The following is an 18,144-nucleotide window of genomic DNA, read 5'->3' as shown; positions in this document are numbered from 1 at the left end:
AACTCGGACATATTTGAGTAACCCTTCAGTGCATATCATTGTTGACTTGGGATACTTTTGTAATTTCATGTATACCGATGTGACCTAGTTGTCCAATTTGTTATGCGGAATTGCGTCGCTCTTTCTATTTCTTGGACTACTACATGAGAATAGATGCTCAAATCCCGAGAAACTATAACAGTCCTAGCTTTCTTCAGCCGTCTACATATTGAATTATGCAGGGGTTGGGTTGTGTAAGGATGATTTTTCCATGAACTCCTATAAATATTGAATTGCCTTTGTGTGTTTGTAATATTATGCGATGGCGATTGCTCAGAAAATTGGCAGCATTGTCACATGTGTTTTTTGGAGGCAAATTTGTACTTGAATTGTTGTCAACCCAGTATTTCTAAATTAACCTCACCCCTACACATTTAAAAAGTTCATTTTATCTTATGTCCAATTTGCAGTGACAAAGAGCAATTGTGCTCCCAGGAATACGGCACTTCTTCTGGAAGCAGTACCAACAGTATATCGAGTCTGCTTCCTCTCCCTTCCGATGGCGACCGCTGCCGAGCCCGACGACGCCATGCTCTTTGCCGGCGTGTCCCTCGTGCTGGGCGCCGCCTGCCGCCACCTCCTCGACGGCACGCGCGTCCCCTACACCATCGCCCTCCTTGTCCTCGGTCCTCGGTGTCGCCCTAGGGTCATTAGGTCTGTTTTACCCCCCCCCCCCCCCCCCCCGGGGAAAGTTAAATGGGAGTAATAAGTTTCTGATTCTCCTTAGAAAGAGAGTAATTCGTGGTTCCATTCCTTTGCTGCACGACGGACTCAGTCTGACAGTTTGGTTTGTAAATACTGTTCAACATCCAGAGTACGGGACAAAAGACGGTCTAGGCAAACTTGGAGCTGGCATGCGTATCTGTGAGTGAGTTCGCCATGGATGTATTATTTTGAAGACTGGAACAACACAGTACTTGAGAATTAGTTTATTCATCTTCTGAATTTACCGCTTGCTGATTGTGCTTCAAAAATTGCAGGGGCTAACATAAATCCTGATCTTCTCCTGGCTGCTTTCCTTCCGGCCCTTTTGTTTGAGAGTGCCTTCTCAATGGAAGCACACCAGATAAAGGTATCTTTCCAAGTCTGCCTATCTACGCTGAAATCTGAGTTGCTTAATTAAAAGCTGAGTGATCTTTATTCAGTTATGGTTACTATTTCTTGCCAAGCAGTAAATAGTATAGTAAAAAAGAAAGGAAACTAGACGGCGATCAGAGAATAAAACTAAGGAACACCATACAACATCAGGGCCGGAGGACAGGCACCCCAGGCCTGCTGCTCATACCTTGGTCCAAACTGAAGTTTTATTCTGGATGATGTGAGCACAGATAACACGAGTTCCTCTGTGGTTGAACACATGGCAGTTTATTTCTTTCGATCCCTCCCAGAGCGAGAGTTGCATCGGGTACAAAAGGCAGCTCTTTAGAACAGAGGAAACGACCAAACCAACATCAAGAAAACTTCACAGGCCAAACTAATTCTCTGCTCAGCTAATATCATTGATCATCCATAATATTTTTCCATCCAGTTAGTCACATATGCTCATGTGTGATACAACCATGGCCTCAATGCAAACCACCTTCAGTTCCTATTGTTCTCTGTTAGCACACATATTTGGTTTCTTCAGTATTGGTGCTTATGTTGATTTACTCCCCTGCCAATTTTCTGTTGTGATATTAGCACTGGGGTGCATATGTCTTTGTTCTGTGTCTACTAATATATTAAAATGCTTATTTTGTAGAAATGCATGGCGCAGATGCTCTTACTTGCTGGTCCTGGTGTACTAATGTCAACATTTTTGCTTGGCACTGTTCTCAAGGTGTGTACCTATGTTTAAAACGACATATACCACTGGCTTTAATACTTTGATACTAGCTAGTCCATTTTCTCTAGCTTACTTCTCCATATGATTGGAACTGGGAAACATCATTGTTGCTTGGTGGTCTGCTTAGTGCCACTGATCCTGTGGCCGTGGTTGCAGTTCTAAAAGAGCTTGGAACAAGTAAAAAGCTCAGTACGATTATTGAGGGAGAATCCTTGATGAACGATGGGTATGCCTTTTTTCAATCTAAACATGTTTTTCTGTTTTCATGTCAATTTTGTTGGAGCAACTCCGATTATGAGAAGAAAGATACAACCTGTGACTCAAATATATAGGTTACAAGTTTTTTTTCTCTCCGAATGTTCGACTGGTCCACTCTCTGGTTGGAAAAATGCTCATTAGTAGTTGTACTTAAAACTAAAATTCGAAGTATTAGTTGTAGCAGTACAGTTGTTCCTGAGACTTGACACACATGTTTATGGCAAAGGCTCTGGAGATTACAGTGTACAAGTTAATCCGTGCCTCCTTCAATGAGGGAAGACTTCACGCATGACAATACTAAATCCAAGGCTGTTTTCCTTTTCCAATCTAAGGGATTATGAAGATTAAAACAAGATTTACTTAACTTAACTATGGCCTGAATATCTGATCTTTGTATCTGCACATACTTCTGTTAAGGTATCCATCAACTAATGTGTGGGGTAGGGAAAGCTTAAATAAATGAAAATAACTTTTGGATGTTGTAAAATTGCATTGTGCACCAATATAATATTTTTGTGTTTGAACCGCAATTCCCGCTAAATGGACACACACTTTCTACAGGGTTTCTGTTGTTGTCTATCAGTTATTCTTACAAATGGTGCTCGGAAGAAGCTTCAATACAGGGTCTATATTGATGTTCTTATCGGAAGTTTCACTTGGAGCGTATGTAGAATGATTTTTCAATCAATGCCAAATATGCCTACCATGCTTCTAATACTAACTGGTATCTTCTTTGACCAGTGTTGCTCTGGGCCTTGCATTTGCAATCATATCTTTACTATGGCTTGGCTTTACTTTCAATGATACAATCTTGGAGATGACGCTAACTCTTGCTGTCAGCTATATTGCTTTCTATACTGTAAGATAATGAACATATTCAAGCTCTCGTACTCCTGCTTTTTCTTTTGAAGGGCACGATTGGTTCAGTTTATTGAAATAGTTCACAACAAATGGAAGGAGTCTTAGCATCAGTCCTAGAATCATGTTTCTCCTTTTGCAATATTGCTTTTGATGCTATTTTACTTGTAATCTGAGGTAACTTCTTGATATGCATATGGCAAAGTACCTACCTGATTTAGATATCTAGAATCTGAAGAGAGTGACTGTTTTCATCCCAATGATAAAGAAGATATTCAAGCTCTCATACTCATTTTATAAGGCTATGATTTGTTCAGTTTCTTGAAATAGTCCACAACAAACTGAATGAGTTGTGAGTCTTAGTACCAGCCCTAGAATTATCTTTTGTGCTAGCTCATTTAGCAAATTGCTCATGAGTCGTGATGCTTTTTTAGTGGTAATCTAAGGCAAGTTCCAGATATGCATGTACAATGTTGAAGTATATGTGGATTGCCCAACCTTCTTCATCAGTTCGGACTTTTGGTTCTATTGGTTGGGTGCATTAAACTTAATATGAATTCAGAACCAAGAGGTCTTGGGTTCAAGCCTCTGCTTTTTCAATTTAAATTTAAAATTTGCTTGCCCTCTTTCTGTCCATGTTTAAGATTGCCCAACCTTCTCCATCAGTTCGGATTTTTGGTTGTACTGGTTGTTCTTTGTCATGTTTTCTCCAGATTTTTTTCACCTATGAGTTCTGATATAGAAGCCACCAGTTATTTAGTCTTTTGGTGGGTGTTTTCTTTAGCTAATATTGTTCACTATCAGGTGCAAGATGCACTGAAGTACTCTGGTATTTTGACCGTCACAGCTTTGGGAATGTTAGTAAAACTTGTCTTCACATCCGATTGGCATATCCTTTAATCTCGTTCCTCCAGTGTTAACTTTGCCATGTCTGGCAGGTTCTATGCAGCTTTTGCAAAAACTACTTTTAAGGGCGACAATCGCCGAAGTTTGCATGATTTCTGGTATTGTTCTAGCAACATATATCCTTTCATATTATTTTTATATTATCAGCAAGATCAAGATTCTGAACAGTGATCATGGTATTCCTGGTCCCATAGGCTAACTTGTTCACTGTTCCTCATGTGTTCTGTCAGTTCCATAATGCTGGTCATGCTTTTTTTTTCTGTCAGCATAACCTATACTTTCAGTAGATTTTGGTAAATTTATGTCCTTGCATTAGGATACCAGTTGCCAAGTTTGTTCATGCCCAGTATATAGTTACTTGTCCACTTCTATTTTTTCCCTCGCAAAGACACAAACACACCCGATTTAATATTTTGTTTTCTAAATGACCATCATCGTCGTCATCATCGTCATCGTCCTGATTCCTGAAGTAGCCTTAGTAGAATTTTAGAGTTTGTAACTGGCAACAAAGTGAGAGTAAAGATTACACCAAATTTTACTGTACTACCAAACTACTCCCTCTGTTCCTAAATATTTGTCTTTTTAGAGATTTCAAATGGACTACCACATACGGATGTATATAGACATATTTTAGAGTGTAGATTCACTCATTTTGCTCCGTATGTGGTCACTTGTTGAAATCTCTAGAAAGACAAATACTCCCTCCGTTCAAAAATAGATGACCCAACTTTGTAAGTTGAGTCATCTATTTTGGAACGGAGGGAGTATTTAGGAACGGAGGGAGTAGTAATCTGTGCACGTGGTAGGAATGTTTTGTCATATTCCATCCCTGAGCTCTCAATCCTGGGGTCGTAATATGCATACACTTTGGGTGTCGAGCAACGCGCGTCGGTACCCCATAGATGACTGAGTTGACACAGATTTACCCAAGGTTCAGGCTCCTGTATAGGTCATATCCTCGCCGGATGGCGATCTCCATGCTTGGCTCCTCAAAAGAACAGGGTCGTGTTGCTTGAGGTTTGAATTGAATTGTCCTCCTACATATGCGTCTTTTCGTCAGGGTTTGATCCTCTCCGGGTTTGTCTCATAGATGGCACCATCCTTAGTCGGCTTATACGCTGGATCCTTCAGGGTAAGTCCTTCCCTAGTACAATGGGTATTGGGTATGGTCTTGTAGAAGACCCCTTAGGCCTTGTGTACGAGCAGGTCATCTTATGTAAGTACGCTTTCTCTCGTGCGCTCGTGACACCCTGATATGTCTCAAGTAGCGTTGAGACGATTTTTGGAGTGGCCTGATCTTTCACCGCACGCACACACAGTAGCAATGAGTTCGCCAGCAAGAACGAACAGCAGTAGATGATAGACTATGCTTGTAAACGTGTAGTAGCTAGATGAAGAAAATATAGTGGAAAGAAGTAGCACCGTGGCGTAGTACTACTACAGCTAGATTAGATGGATGGATTATGCTAATGATGATCAGCGGCAACGGCGGGGACGGAGCGATTAACAGATGGAGCAGAGAACAAAAGTACTAGATGAGATGAAAAATAGAGATGATTCGACCCTTGCTGATCAAGAACCGAACTGAAGCTTGTGTCCTGACGATCAACGCCGACGAAACACCATGCAAATATCAAACCCTAATAAGGGACGCAGGAGCACAGATAAGGCGCATCCATTAGATGCAATTTCTGAGTATTTTTACTTCCAACTAAAACCTAACTTTTACATGGCCATATGGCCTTTATTTATAGGCACACGCAGGCACCTAGGCTAAGCCCGTAACTAACAGAATCACAAACCGGACTCAACAAGGAAAAAAAAATATAAAGCATCCAACTAGGATATGGCTGGGACAAAACTAAAAACTAGGAGACTTTGACCTTCACGTAAGCTTGCTTTCCTGATTAGAGTTGTACAAGTAGTTGCATGGAGTTCTAAAACAAGGCTCCACTTCATCTGAAGGAATTAGCTCAATAGGCATCTCACCAATACTTGGACCCCTGAATAAAATGTCTTGTTTTTGACTTCCTTGGATATTTCATGAGCAAGGCATGGAGCCTAATATACCTCTTTGATTTGTTGAATGCAACACCTTCCTTTGACGTAAAGCAGGCACAATATATTTTGATGTATTATCCTCACTATCAGAGTCTCGTTTCGAAGGTATCTTATTTAGCACCAATGGTGAAACAACAATATTACCTAGGGTGACCGCATCACACCCTGAGGAGACGCGATGACACACTCAAAAATTATGTATGTTCTCATATTTTCTGAGATTGCCTATTTGTATCTTACTGCTGTTTTATTTGTATTCAGGGAAATAGTTGCTTACATTGCGAACACACTTATTTTCATACTGAGGTATCAACATTTGTCCAACTTCCAATTTTTTTGATTTTTTCAGATCTTCTATTTTTCCTAGCTAAACACCCAAACCAGACTATGCTTGCATTTATTTAGTTGATAGTTCACTTTATATTGACACCATTATGATGTTTCTTACATGTGTGTATTACCCTCAGTGGGGTTATTATTGCAGATGGCGTGCTAAGACATAATGTCCATTTTGAGAGGCACGGTAATATCTTCACTTATATTTGTCTACTGTTTGTTTTCATGCAAAACTGCAAAACAAGCATGTCTACTTCATTTTAATTTCTCCTTGTTCATTGCCAACTGAACCTTTCTTTCGTTTATTATAAAGCATGTTGTTCGTAGTTTTCATCATGCAGCACCGTTTCATGCCTGTGTTGGTTCAGTGAGTGCTTTATTTTTACATCATGGTAACAAGTTGTTGACATAGTTATTGGGCTAAATCCTCTTATAACACACTTCTGTGTCATGCTTATCGGTTTTACCGGGGATCATCAGCTCAATTATGAATGCTGCAACTGCAGCCAACAGATTATGTGGACAAACACTTGGCATCTCAGTTAGTCAATAGTTCTGCTGAGATATGTTGTTTTAACCACCCATCTTTGGGGCAGCACAATTGGTATTTGCTGTCATTGCATTTTTCTTTTCTTGACCTTGAAAAATATGAATCATGTTTGTCAGTAGAATTACAGTTTGATCATATTTGCAAGTGCTTAAAACAACTTCTGTGCACTATACTTTTTGTTCTAATCCATCTTCATGCTGTTGAACCAGAAATACGTATACATGTCTAACTACTGCTCCTAGTCTCTAGGTTGGGGCCTATCCTGTACCCCCCCCCCCCCTTTTCTCCTCCTATACCGAAAAAGGCTTTCGCCCTGCTTTACATATAAAGCAACTACCACCAACAGCTCGATACAAACTCACACCACCCCAACACATGCACACACCCAAGGCGGATACACCAGCGCTGAGCGCAGCGACACCACCCCTACCACTACAAGAGCTACCAGGGTTCTCCGCCGTTAACACGCCAACACGAAGAGATGAAGCTGCATATGACGACCCGTGCGCTCCAAAGCAGTGCCTTCAGGAAGGATACGACGCCAGAGCGCCACCATTGCCTGATCCAAGGATGAGGGTTTCCCCTGGAGCAACACGTCAGACAATGAGGACTGTGGCGATGCCTTCAAGAAGGGAACGAACATCGCCACCGCCAGCCTGCCCGAAGACGGAAACAAATTTTCACCCCGGCCCACACTCATCGCCCCCGACATAGACATAGATACGGACGCCGCACGTCCGCCGCCGATTGTCACACCCGGCCGCCACGCCGCCCACACGGCTATGGCCACCGGGCAGCACCTGAGCACGGGCTCCGCCCACGAGCCCCACGTTCCCACCACCAGAGCCGTCACCTCGGCATCCAAGACCACCCCACCCACATCAACATGGACCATCGACGATCTTGCCGGAAAAGCAGGCCCTTTTGGTAAGACTGGGGCCCCGCCGGCTGGAGCAGGGCAGGGGGAGGCCACCAGCAGCTGCCGGCCACGCCACAGCCGCCGCGCCATTTCTCTAACCGGGGTTAGGTCGCCATCGCCACCCCTGGCAACAGAAACACCCATAGGCACCCCTGCCACTGAGGCCAGCCAAAGACGAGAAGCGCTGAGCCGCCATGCTCCACCCGTTGGACGGGTCGCCAACCGCAGAACTGAACGCCCCATGAATCAGAAGGAGGGGGTCAAACCACCGCCACTGCGCCGCCACCCCGACCAGCCGAGGGGGGCCCGGTCAGGGCAGCCGCTCGCAGCCCTAGCCACCCGCGGCCTGCGCCGCCGTGAGGTCAGATCTGGAAGAGCCGCCGCCGCCGCCGTCCCCAACCTCTGGTCTGCACCAGCACCACCTGCTGCAGCCACGGCAGCGGCGGCCACCTGGAGCAAGATCTGACCGCGCCGGACCAAGCCGCCGCCATCTCAGGCAACGCAGGCACGCCACCCACCTAACCGCCCGCCGGGCCGCCGTGGAGCCCGGCCGCAGCGCCACGTACGGGCCCGGGGTGCCGGCCTGCGCCAACATCGCCCGAGCGGGAAGAGACAGGGCCCCGCCGCCGCCGGCGACGGCAGGGCTTTGCCCGGCCGCGCTCCCGGGCGATGGCGAGGGGGAGGAAGGGAGAGGGAGGGGGCGGCGGTGAGGGTTAGGGTTGGCCTCCGGATTGCCTCGCGGGAGGTGACGTGGAGGTGAGTTGGTCTCTTCCTTACCAATTCCTCGCTTTTTCTCCTCCTATATGTAGCATGTTATACAATCATCGGGGAATTCAGTAAACCTACTCATTCCGTTTATCGCTTGCTCTTTCAGGCACTTCATGGGGGTTTCTTCTTCTGCTCTATTTCTATGTACAAATGGCACGGGCTGCAGTTGTCGGTGCTCTGTATCTTTTGTTGCGCTACTTTGGGTATGGTTTGGACTTAAAAGAAGCCATAATTATTGTTTGGTCTGGGCTGCGAGGTGCTGTTTCCCTATCATTAGCGCTGTCTGTTAAAGTAAGTTATATTCATGCACCACTTGACCATCTCATTTGTCTCTTATTATCACTATATTAGTCTACTTTTGTTCAAAAAATTAATCTATGATAATAATTTGAGGTTACTGGGTTACTTTTTACCAGCGTGCTAGTGATACAGCTCAACCTTTTCTGAAACCAGAAGTCGGAACAATGGTAGGTTAGTTTTTCCTGACAAAATACAAAATCAGAAAATTTAATTTGAGCAAGGCTTATTTATCCATCTTTTGTAGTTTGTGTTCTTCACTGGCGGCATCGTGTTTCTGACACTAATATTGAATGGTTCTACCACACAATTTTTGTTGCACGCACTTGGTATGGACAACCTGTCAGTAACAAAGGTTAGCTTTACAAATTACAAGTTTCATCTGTGGTTTTTTTTAACCTTGGAGTTAAAGAATTTGCTTTTCTGTGTGCTAATAAGAAATCTTTTGACTCCTCTTTCATTTCCCTTAGATTAATTAGTAAATAGGAAGATTATATGGTGTGATTGTTACACATATTTTATTTCTGTGCCTATGAGTTCAGGGTTGGTGGATTAGCATCTTACATAACCATGGCATAAAAATGATTAATTTCTCTTTCAGTTGAACCTATTTGTAAGTCCAAAAGGTGTTCTGAGCCTTGCTTGCTATTTAGTTAGACCTCTTCATCCAACAACTCCGAGGAGTAGGTTTTGTGTGACTGATACCTTGTTGCTTCCAGAAATATTAGTACTTTATCGTTTCACATGTGATTGATGATATGTATGTAGTATAGTAATGTTCTGCTCAGGCTCGGCATAAAATTATATTCTGATTACTGGTGCACAGCTTCGCATGTTGAATTATACTAGACATGAAATTCTGAACAATACATTAGAAGCTTTTGGTGATCTCAAAGATGATGAGGAGCTTGGTCCTGCTGACTGGGTTACAGTTAAGAAATATATCACAGGCTTGAGTAACTTGGAAGATGAACATGCACATCCACATGATGACAATCATGATCACGTACATACCATGAATTTAAAGGATGGTCGAGTGCGTCTTTTGAATGGTAGGCACCCCCCCCCCCACCCCCAGTTTGTTTGCTTTTCTGTTTTTGCCCCTAAATAGTTGGCTTTATATTTCGTCCATAATTCTATCTTGTCTCCGTATTTTATGGAGATGTTTAGTTTCATACTAAATGCAATCAGTTAACAAAGATTTTTTTCCTTTTTGTAAATATTGCTTTCAGGTGTGCAAGCCAGTTACTGGGCAATGCTTGACCAGGGACAGATAACTCAAGCTACAGCAAATATTTTGATGCGATCAGTTGATGAAGCTATGGATCTTGTTTCTAGCCGACCATTATGCGATTGGAACAGTTTGCAGTCCAGTGTCCATTTCCCAAGTTACTATAGGTTCCTTTCTGCAAGCATGTTACCACAAAGTTTTATCACATACTTCACAGTACAAAGATTGGAGTCAGGATGTTACATCTGTGCTGCATTTCTTCGTGCTCATAGAACTGCAAGGAGACAACTACAAGATTTTCTTGGTAAAATCTTGGAAAACTTTTAGAATGCTTTTATGTGCTTGTTATTTACCATTTCTTTGTGCTACCAATTCCAGACCTTAGTACTCAATCCATGGATCGGAGGAGTGCATGAATATTGGTCACAATACGTGGTGCATATGCCAGATGTTATGCGTAGGTGTTCGTCGCTATAGTCGCCAGTCTATCTTTCTGTAGAATCAATCAGCTACAGACCCTATTTTTTAAGATACGTGGAAAGTAGTATGGTGCAGATGGACGCATGGCTCCAACCATTTAGCTTATTAAGGTTGAACTATGTAAAGCCTGTCTAAAGTCATCGTCCTCAAAAGTTTTAAATCCTTCTATTTTCTCCTCTGACCCCATTTTTTAAGGTACGTGGAGTTCAACTTGCACATATGATCCTAGTTACTTACCAATGTTCCGTATACTTCTTTCATCAGGTGATAGTGAGATTGCAAAAATTGTTATTGATGAAAGTAATGCTGGGGGAGAGGAAGCTAGGAAGTTCTTGGAAGAAGTTCGCTGTACATTCCCTCAGGTTTGTGCTTACAATGTGCATTTATCTGTTGACTTAACTAATATGGAGCCTTCAGCCTCCAGCACAATAGTTCGACAGTTCACTCAACAACCCATTATCTTTTGCAAAACTCAAGAAAGCACCATCTCAACTGAACTGGAACTCTAGTTTGATCTGTAGAGAATTTCCATGTGCTTGTATGGCATCGCTGGGGTGAGTGGATGTAAATGGTTAGCTTTAGAGTTTGGAAATGATTTTGTTAGTTTTATTTTCCAGAATTATTTTGTTTCCTGCAAAATTCATGTGAAATTGTTCCAGAACTCTACATTCGAGACAGGCCCTACTTTTATAGAACTTTGGAATACTTCATTTCATTGTCATACAACAATTCGGCAGTAGTGATGAAAAACCTCATTGTATGAATAAACAAGGCAGTCTCCCATTGTTGAATCTGAGAGTTCATTATTGCCTAGATTCTGAAGGTGTTTCCACATTTTCAGCTTCTTTGTGTGCTAAAGACTCGACAAGTAACATATGCTGTATTGACACACTTGAGTGAGAATGTTCAAAACCTATGGAAGACTGGGTTACTGGAAGAAAAAGAAATGGCACATCTGGATGATGCTTGGCAGGTAGTGGAGTGTTTGACTTGTCTTTTGCTTCGAAAATTAATTGCCAAAGTGGTTTCAGTTCAAAAGTTGCAACCAATATGCTTATTCATGTAAGTTAATCACTTGTCAGACAGACCTGAAGAAGCTTAAGAGGAATCCACAATTAGTGAAAATGCCAAGAGTTGGCGATCTTTTAGGCACTCATCCATTAGTCGGCATGCTGCCTGCTGCTGTGCGTGCTCCTTTGTTAAGCAATACAAAAGAAAAAGTAAAAGGGCATGGTGCAGCCCTATATATGGAAGGCTCAAGAGCAACTGGTATATGGATTGTTTCGATCGGAGCAGTAAAGGTATGTTTCTGCTTAAGACTGCTCTAAACTGTACTGTATTTTGTTGGAGTATATACCTAACACATTTTTTACGAATTTACTGTTCACCCTGGGAGCATGTGCTTTTGGCAGCCGTTTCGCCGCCCCCTAAGTTATCCCCTTTTTTTGACAGTGGAGAAGTCAGAGGCTAAGCAGCAGGCATTCTTTGCACCCAATTTTCCCACATGGAAGCACTTTGGGTCTATACGAGGTGCTAACAGGAAAGTCTTGTCTCTGTGACATGATTACAGATTCTCTCGTGCGCTGTTTCTTTATTGAAGCTGAAAAGATAGATCAATTGCGTTGGTCAGATCCTTCTGTTGAGGCTTTTCTGTGGCAGGTGTGCTTTAACTTTACTGTTTGCTTGTGTACCTATTAAATCCAGTGATTCTTGTACATGTACTGCAGCTGTGCAATTAGTTTTTTTTCTTCTGAACTCTACGAGGGCATAGAAGCAGATGTTTTTCTGGATTTTACTTAATATCACCACGTAGCGTAACTGCTGGCTACCAGTTGAAGAACCAGAACCTTGCAGATGAGAAGCTCTTTCTTTTTTAACCAAGTCTGAGTATAATTGTTTCTTGTTTCTACCCAATCTCAAATTTGAAAGAGTTCAAAATTTTGAAAATTTCTAAAAAGTGGAACCCAGCTAATTTCCCCTCCACATGTTCACAAGAAAAACAGAAATGTTGAGATTGCATTTCTTCTGTTTCTGCCCTCAAAGCAAAAATAAAAACACTAGAGATACTACAACATAATACTTTGATTTTTCTGCTTTCCCTTGATTGTTACATTAAGGCCTTGTTCGGTTAAGCCACTCCCCAAGTGGATTGGAGTGGAATGGAGGGGATTTGGGGGGAACCGAACAAGGCCTAAAGGGAAATGGCCCCTAGACGCCTTGTCGTGTCACCTTGTCTCAAATGATTTATGTATTTCTGTAACATTCTTGTGGCCGACAATTCATTTATAGCACGTCCCCATTTTGGTGTGAAACTATGCACGCGTCACAGCTTGCCTTGGGCTTCCATCCTCTGTTCACCAAAATCGGTTACTTCGGATGTGACAATGTGTTTCCTCTGCCTTGCGCCTAACAATCTATATCGTTTTTTTGGGGGGGGGGGGGGGGGGGGGGGGGGATCTAATCCGCTAGTCCTTAATCATACATACATGGAAATTGCAGGAAAATGCTGCAGTCATTGCTAAGCTCTTGATCCCACGTGTGTTCGAGAAAATGACAATGCAAGAGACGCGGCTTCTCGTCAGCACAGGATCTACTATGAACTTGTACACCAAGGGTGAAGACATCATGCTCGAGCATAATTACATCGGCATCTTACTAGAAGGAACTTTGAAGGCGGAGAACCAAAACAGCATCTTACCTCCAGGAGTGCTGCTGCCATCAAACATGGACCTGGAGTTACTTGGTCTGGAGTCTTCAGGTGCTGTACATCATCCATCAAGAAGTGAATCATTGAAAATGGAAATCTATAGCCCTACTCGTACGATTTCTAGTTATATCTACTGATTGATGTTGACACTGATGCTTCCCTGTTTTACCTACAGCTATGAACCGTATGGACAGTTGCTACGCAGCAGACAGCTATCAGGTGGAAGCCCAAGCTAGAGTTCTCATCTTCGAAGTAGGGAGGCTGTTCACGGAGGCCAATGGGCAGAGGAACCAGCCGGGTGGTAGCTTCTCTGCTGAAGCCTTGCAGCTCAGCGTGGAAGAATCCACTGGAGAAGAACAAGTCATCATTACCGTCGACTCTCCGAACAAGCTGCCCTTGGGTGATTCATCAGCTGGCTCATCATCTGGCGTGACGCGAGGCAGCTGATGGGATCTTGTGCGAATATAGTAGCGTGCTTGATGGAGTAGCAATCATGAAATTGACCTCTCTTTTTGAGAAACTTGGCTTTATTACTTGCTGGTGTAACTAAATCGCCGGTAACCATAAATAGAGTGTACAAAGTTGGGTATGTCATCATGCCATTTGACATCGCTGGGTGTCATACAAGCAACGTAATTACAGATAAGAGATGCTGAAGGTGATAGTCATGAAATTAGCTTTATGGACCGAAATAGGATTTGGGACGCTCTCAGTTTTGTTTAAAAGAGCGCGTCGCTGCAACCATTCAATCACGTTATATTCAGCTTTTTTTGCTACATTGGCCAAGAGTTGGTGTTCACAGATGGCAAGTCTATTATTGGCATGAGTTAAGAACTTTGCATTTGCCCAACTTTATTGTGGTCTTCAAGATTTAGTGTCTGATTCCATATTTTATTGTTTGAGATTTCATATGTGAAAGCCAAATTTGGTAAATCTTGAAGACTTCACAGTTGGGACTAAAAGTAATCAACGTGACAAGGAAATTTTTTCCCATGCACTTGCATATTGGTTTTTTTTGTGGGCCGATCGAAAACATCAAGACAGTTTAGAATTTCCGATTATAACTATGTTCAAACTTCATGCCTGTCATGCAAATCTTCTGCTATTTTCGTATGAGCGAATCAAGTAAAATTAGTAGTGCAAGAATTTTAAAGCAAACTAAATTCTTTCCCTGCAATTATTAAATAAATACTCCTATATAAACAGTCTTGAAACCAATCGCATCACATGATATCCCTCAAAAGAACATCACATTACATTTTTGAGTCTAATACAAACACACGGTACAGGGAGAACTACTATTAGCATAGACTAGAACCCAACACAAATTAAATCCCCCAAACCAAATTAATCAACCAAAGAATAGTCTCTAGCTAGCAGATCAAGCGATCAGTGTGTCTAAGTGGAACTTGGATCTCTCAGTCTAAGTGGAGCTGCAATCTAAGCATCCTTGTTGAATTTCACGAACTCATCATGATCAACGATATCCGGCAACGAGTCCCACGCCGGTTCTCCCCCCTCGACCGTCGTCTCCGCTGGCTTGTCAAGTATTCTCATGAGTTGGTCCATTGAGATGCTGAAATTATCCTCAGGCCCGTCCTCATCTTGCTGCTGCTGGTACTGACCAAGAACGTTGGCTGGCCCCATGGAGTTCTGCCCCTTCTCGCCATCGTCGTAGTGAAGAGGACCCACCGACGACATTATGTCATCCATGAAGTATTGGCCATCGTCGTCGTCGCCGTAATCAAGAAGGGGCGGGGGCGAAGGCAGCAGCTCCGACGCCTGTGGCCGTGGCGGCTCAACGTGTTCTTGCCGGAGACCACGGACACTCCCCGGCGGCATCAGCGCGGCGGCGGCGGCGAAATAGTCTGCCGGGACAGGTTTCTTGTTCCTCGCCGCCAGGCCGTCCTCCCCGTAGACTTCCCTCCGGCCCTCTTTGGTGGCGCGCGGTGTGACGTAGAGCTTGTGGAGCGCGGGCACGCCCCTCCTGCCGTCGCCCCTGTCCCTGTCGCTGGTGAACTCCTGCATGAGCCACGGCGTCTTGCGCTTCATCGGGACGCAGTAGAACCCGAAGCAGTTCTTGCGCCCGCCCTCTTCGCGAAGCTCCTCCTTGCTCTGCTCCACCCGCCAGAACCCGCCGGTCCGGACGCTGCGGTCGGCGCGCTTGTTCTCTGTCGCGCTGCACGGGCTCTGGAACTTGCTCTCGCCGAGGAACCACCACGTGTACTTGCCCTCGCGGGCGCTGGCCGGCGGGTGCAGCCGCTGCAGCGCGTAGGGGTCGTTGTCGTACATGTCGGCGTGGAGGATGAACCCCCGCGCGTCGGGCATCTTGTCGTCGCCGGCGATCCACCGGTTGAGGAACCCCATCCTGTCCGCTTTGGTCGGGTTGAAGTAGACGCCGGGAGGCAGCAGCGGCGGCTGCTGGAGCTCGTTCAACCCGCCGGGACCGGGCGGAGGCGCCATGGACATGGAGCTGCTGGCTCCGGCTCCGGCTCCAGCGTCGGCGGTGGCGCAAGTTGATCTCTTGACTGCTTTTCTCGTTTTCGTGACGGCCATGGTTTCCTAGCAAGTTGTGTTTGAGGAGGGATTGGATTGATCGGTGGGGTGGGGATTATATGGTGTGCAGACGACGCGCTTCCGTCTGAAATCGGATTCGCCTCATCGTCCCAAGCTCTAGTCGGACATGGATTTCCATGTTTAGTTTTTTAGCAGATCAGTCGATGCGCTTCCCGCGCGATTCTTTTTTCCCGCCTTTTCCGGAAACTCGCGCCCCCTCTTCGCCTCATTGGGCCTGGCCCAACAACCGTCCCATATACTACGCTTATTCATTCGAGTTACTTTTTTTTCTGTTTCTTTTTCCAGTGCCTTCCCAATTTCCTATTGTTTCAATTTGATTGTTTCTGATAGTTGTAACCAGATTCTCCCATTTATAATTTTGAATGGCATTGCCAGGAATTATCAAGACTTCAAGAGCACTGCCACCGAAATACTCCCTACGGTCATTTTTAGTCTACATATAAATTTTGTCCAAAGTCAAACTATCTCTACTTTGACCAACTTATCAAAAATAGTATCAAAAATCACAATGCCAAATCAATATTGTTAGATTCATTATCAAATGTAGTTTCATAGTACATATATTTGATCTTGTGGATGTTGATATTTTTTAATAAAAAATTGGTCAAAGTTTGTAATGTTTAATTTGGCACAAATCTAGTACGCAGAGTAAAAATGACCGAAGGGAGTACAAACCATCCCTATTAGCTGGAAGAAAATCAAGAGCATCGCCGTCGACATGCATCACATGACTATATCAAGTGAACTTTTTTTATCCGTATATAAGCTTAAATAGCACCCAAGTTTTCATTAAAGATCATAAACTAACCATGCAAATGATAGCACTTAGAATTTATATTTACCCATATCAATGGCATAATTAATTGGCAAGCAATAATAATATATCTCCAATGCCAATAAAATTCAAAACAATCATGATATAACAAAATAAAATGGTTTCTCGCTAGCCTTTTCTGAGACCGTAAAATACAAATGCAGAGCACCCCTAAAGTTCAAGCAGTCACTAAACATTAAAATTCAAGGTAGGAGAGATCCAATCATGATGCATACAACATTAACTGTACTATATGCATAAGAATGACAATAGCGCTCTCAGGATTGGTGCTTAAAATGAGAAGGTGATGACTCAACAATAAAAGTAAATAACATAAAAGTGAAGACATAGACCCTTTGCAGAGGGAATCAGAGATTTGGAGAGGTGCCAAAACTCAAAGCTTAAATCAGATATGAATACAATTTTGAGAGCTGTGTCTTTCCTATCAACATCACGGCCGAGGATTTTTTTAATATCTTTCGTGCTAAACACATTATCGGCGGTTTCCAAGCGGAAAGGTAAAGTTTACTCCCACTCAACCATGCAATCACAAGCCATGGCTAGCCGAATCCACTGGTCCCCTCCAAACAATCAACTTTCTAGGGGTGTTGTTTTATTATATTTTTCTTTATTTTTGATAATACGACCGACCATCCCAATTACCAGCCTCCCTCATGTAATGACAAATGAACAAACACCCATCACGAGAATAACCCGCTTAGCATGGAAGATACTTACCGCCCGTGTCGCTCCATGAGCGATATAAACACACAAAACAAATGCTTATTTGAATGTTTAGAGGTGGCACATGCAAATTTACTTAGAACAACAGGGTAATACCACATATAGGTCGATATAGTGGACTCATCTGAAACAACTTTGGTTTAAGGATTTTGGACGCACAAGAAATATTGCCGCTTAGTACAGGCGAAGGCTAACAAATAGAATGAGAAGAGACCAACTAGGGAGCGCTAACGGTCATAATCATGCATTGCGAATAATTAATATTAAACACTAGCATGAGTAGGATATAAACACTCTGAACGTAAATATCATGAAAGCTGCATTGATCTTGAATCAACTACATGTGTTCAAATGTGCCAAGTCAAGCCACTTGAATCATTTAGAGGAGGATATCATTTTAAAATACTACATCATAACCATTTTAATGCATGTTGACGCTCAACATAAATCATCATCCACTCCTAGCTACTTAAGAATGGCATGAGCTGTTGGGGAACGTAGTAATTTCAAAATTTTCCTATGCACACGCAAGATCATGGTGATGCATAGCAACGAGAGGGGAGAGTGTGTCCATGTACCCTCGTAGACCGAAAGCGGAAGCGTTAGCACAACACGGTTGATGTAGTCGTACGTCTTCACGATCCAACCGATCAAGTACCGAACGCACTACACCTCCGAGTTCTGCACACATTCAACTCGATGACGTCCCTCGAACTCCGATCCAGCCGAGCTTTGAGGGAGAGTTCCGTCAGCACGACGTCATGGTGACGATGT

The 18,144-nt window shown here is 43.5% G+C and overlaps 1 protein-coding gene and 1 pseudogene across 1 annotated transcript; one reads left to right on the top strand and one right to left on the bottom strand.

Annotated features, from left to right (window-relative positions):
• Window positions 1-453: 453 nt before the first annotated feature.
• LOC123149076 (sodium/hydrogen exchanger 8-like) lies at window positions 454-14,066 on the top strand (annotated as a pseudogene).
• A 377-nt stretch (window positions 14,067-14,443) lies between these two features.
• On the bottom strand, window positions 14,444-15,791 carry LOC123154414 (uncharacterized). The gene has a single exon (XM_044573159.1). The coding sequence runs from the start codon at window positions 15,789-15,791 to the stop codon at window positions 14,676-14,678; it is 1,116 nt and encodes a 371-aa protein (XP_044429094.1). The 3' UTR covers window positions 14,444-14,675.
• Between the last annotated feature and the right edge of the window lie 2,353 nt (window positions 15,792-18,144).

This window comes from Triticum aestivum, chromosome 7A, assembly GCF_018294505.1.
Source record: "Triticum aestivum cultivar Chinese Spring chromosome 7A, IWGSC CS RefSeq v2.1, whole genome shotgun sequence".
Lineage (NCBI taxonomy): Eukaryota > Viridiplantae > Streptophyta > Magnoliopsida > Poales > Poaceae > Triticum > Triticum aestivum.
This window is presented reverse-complemented; position numbering and strand designations above follow the sequence as displayed.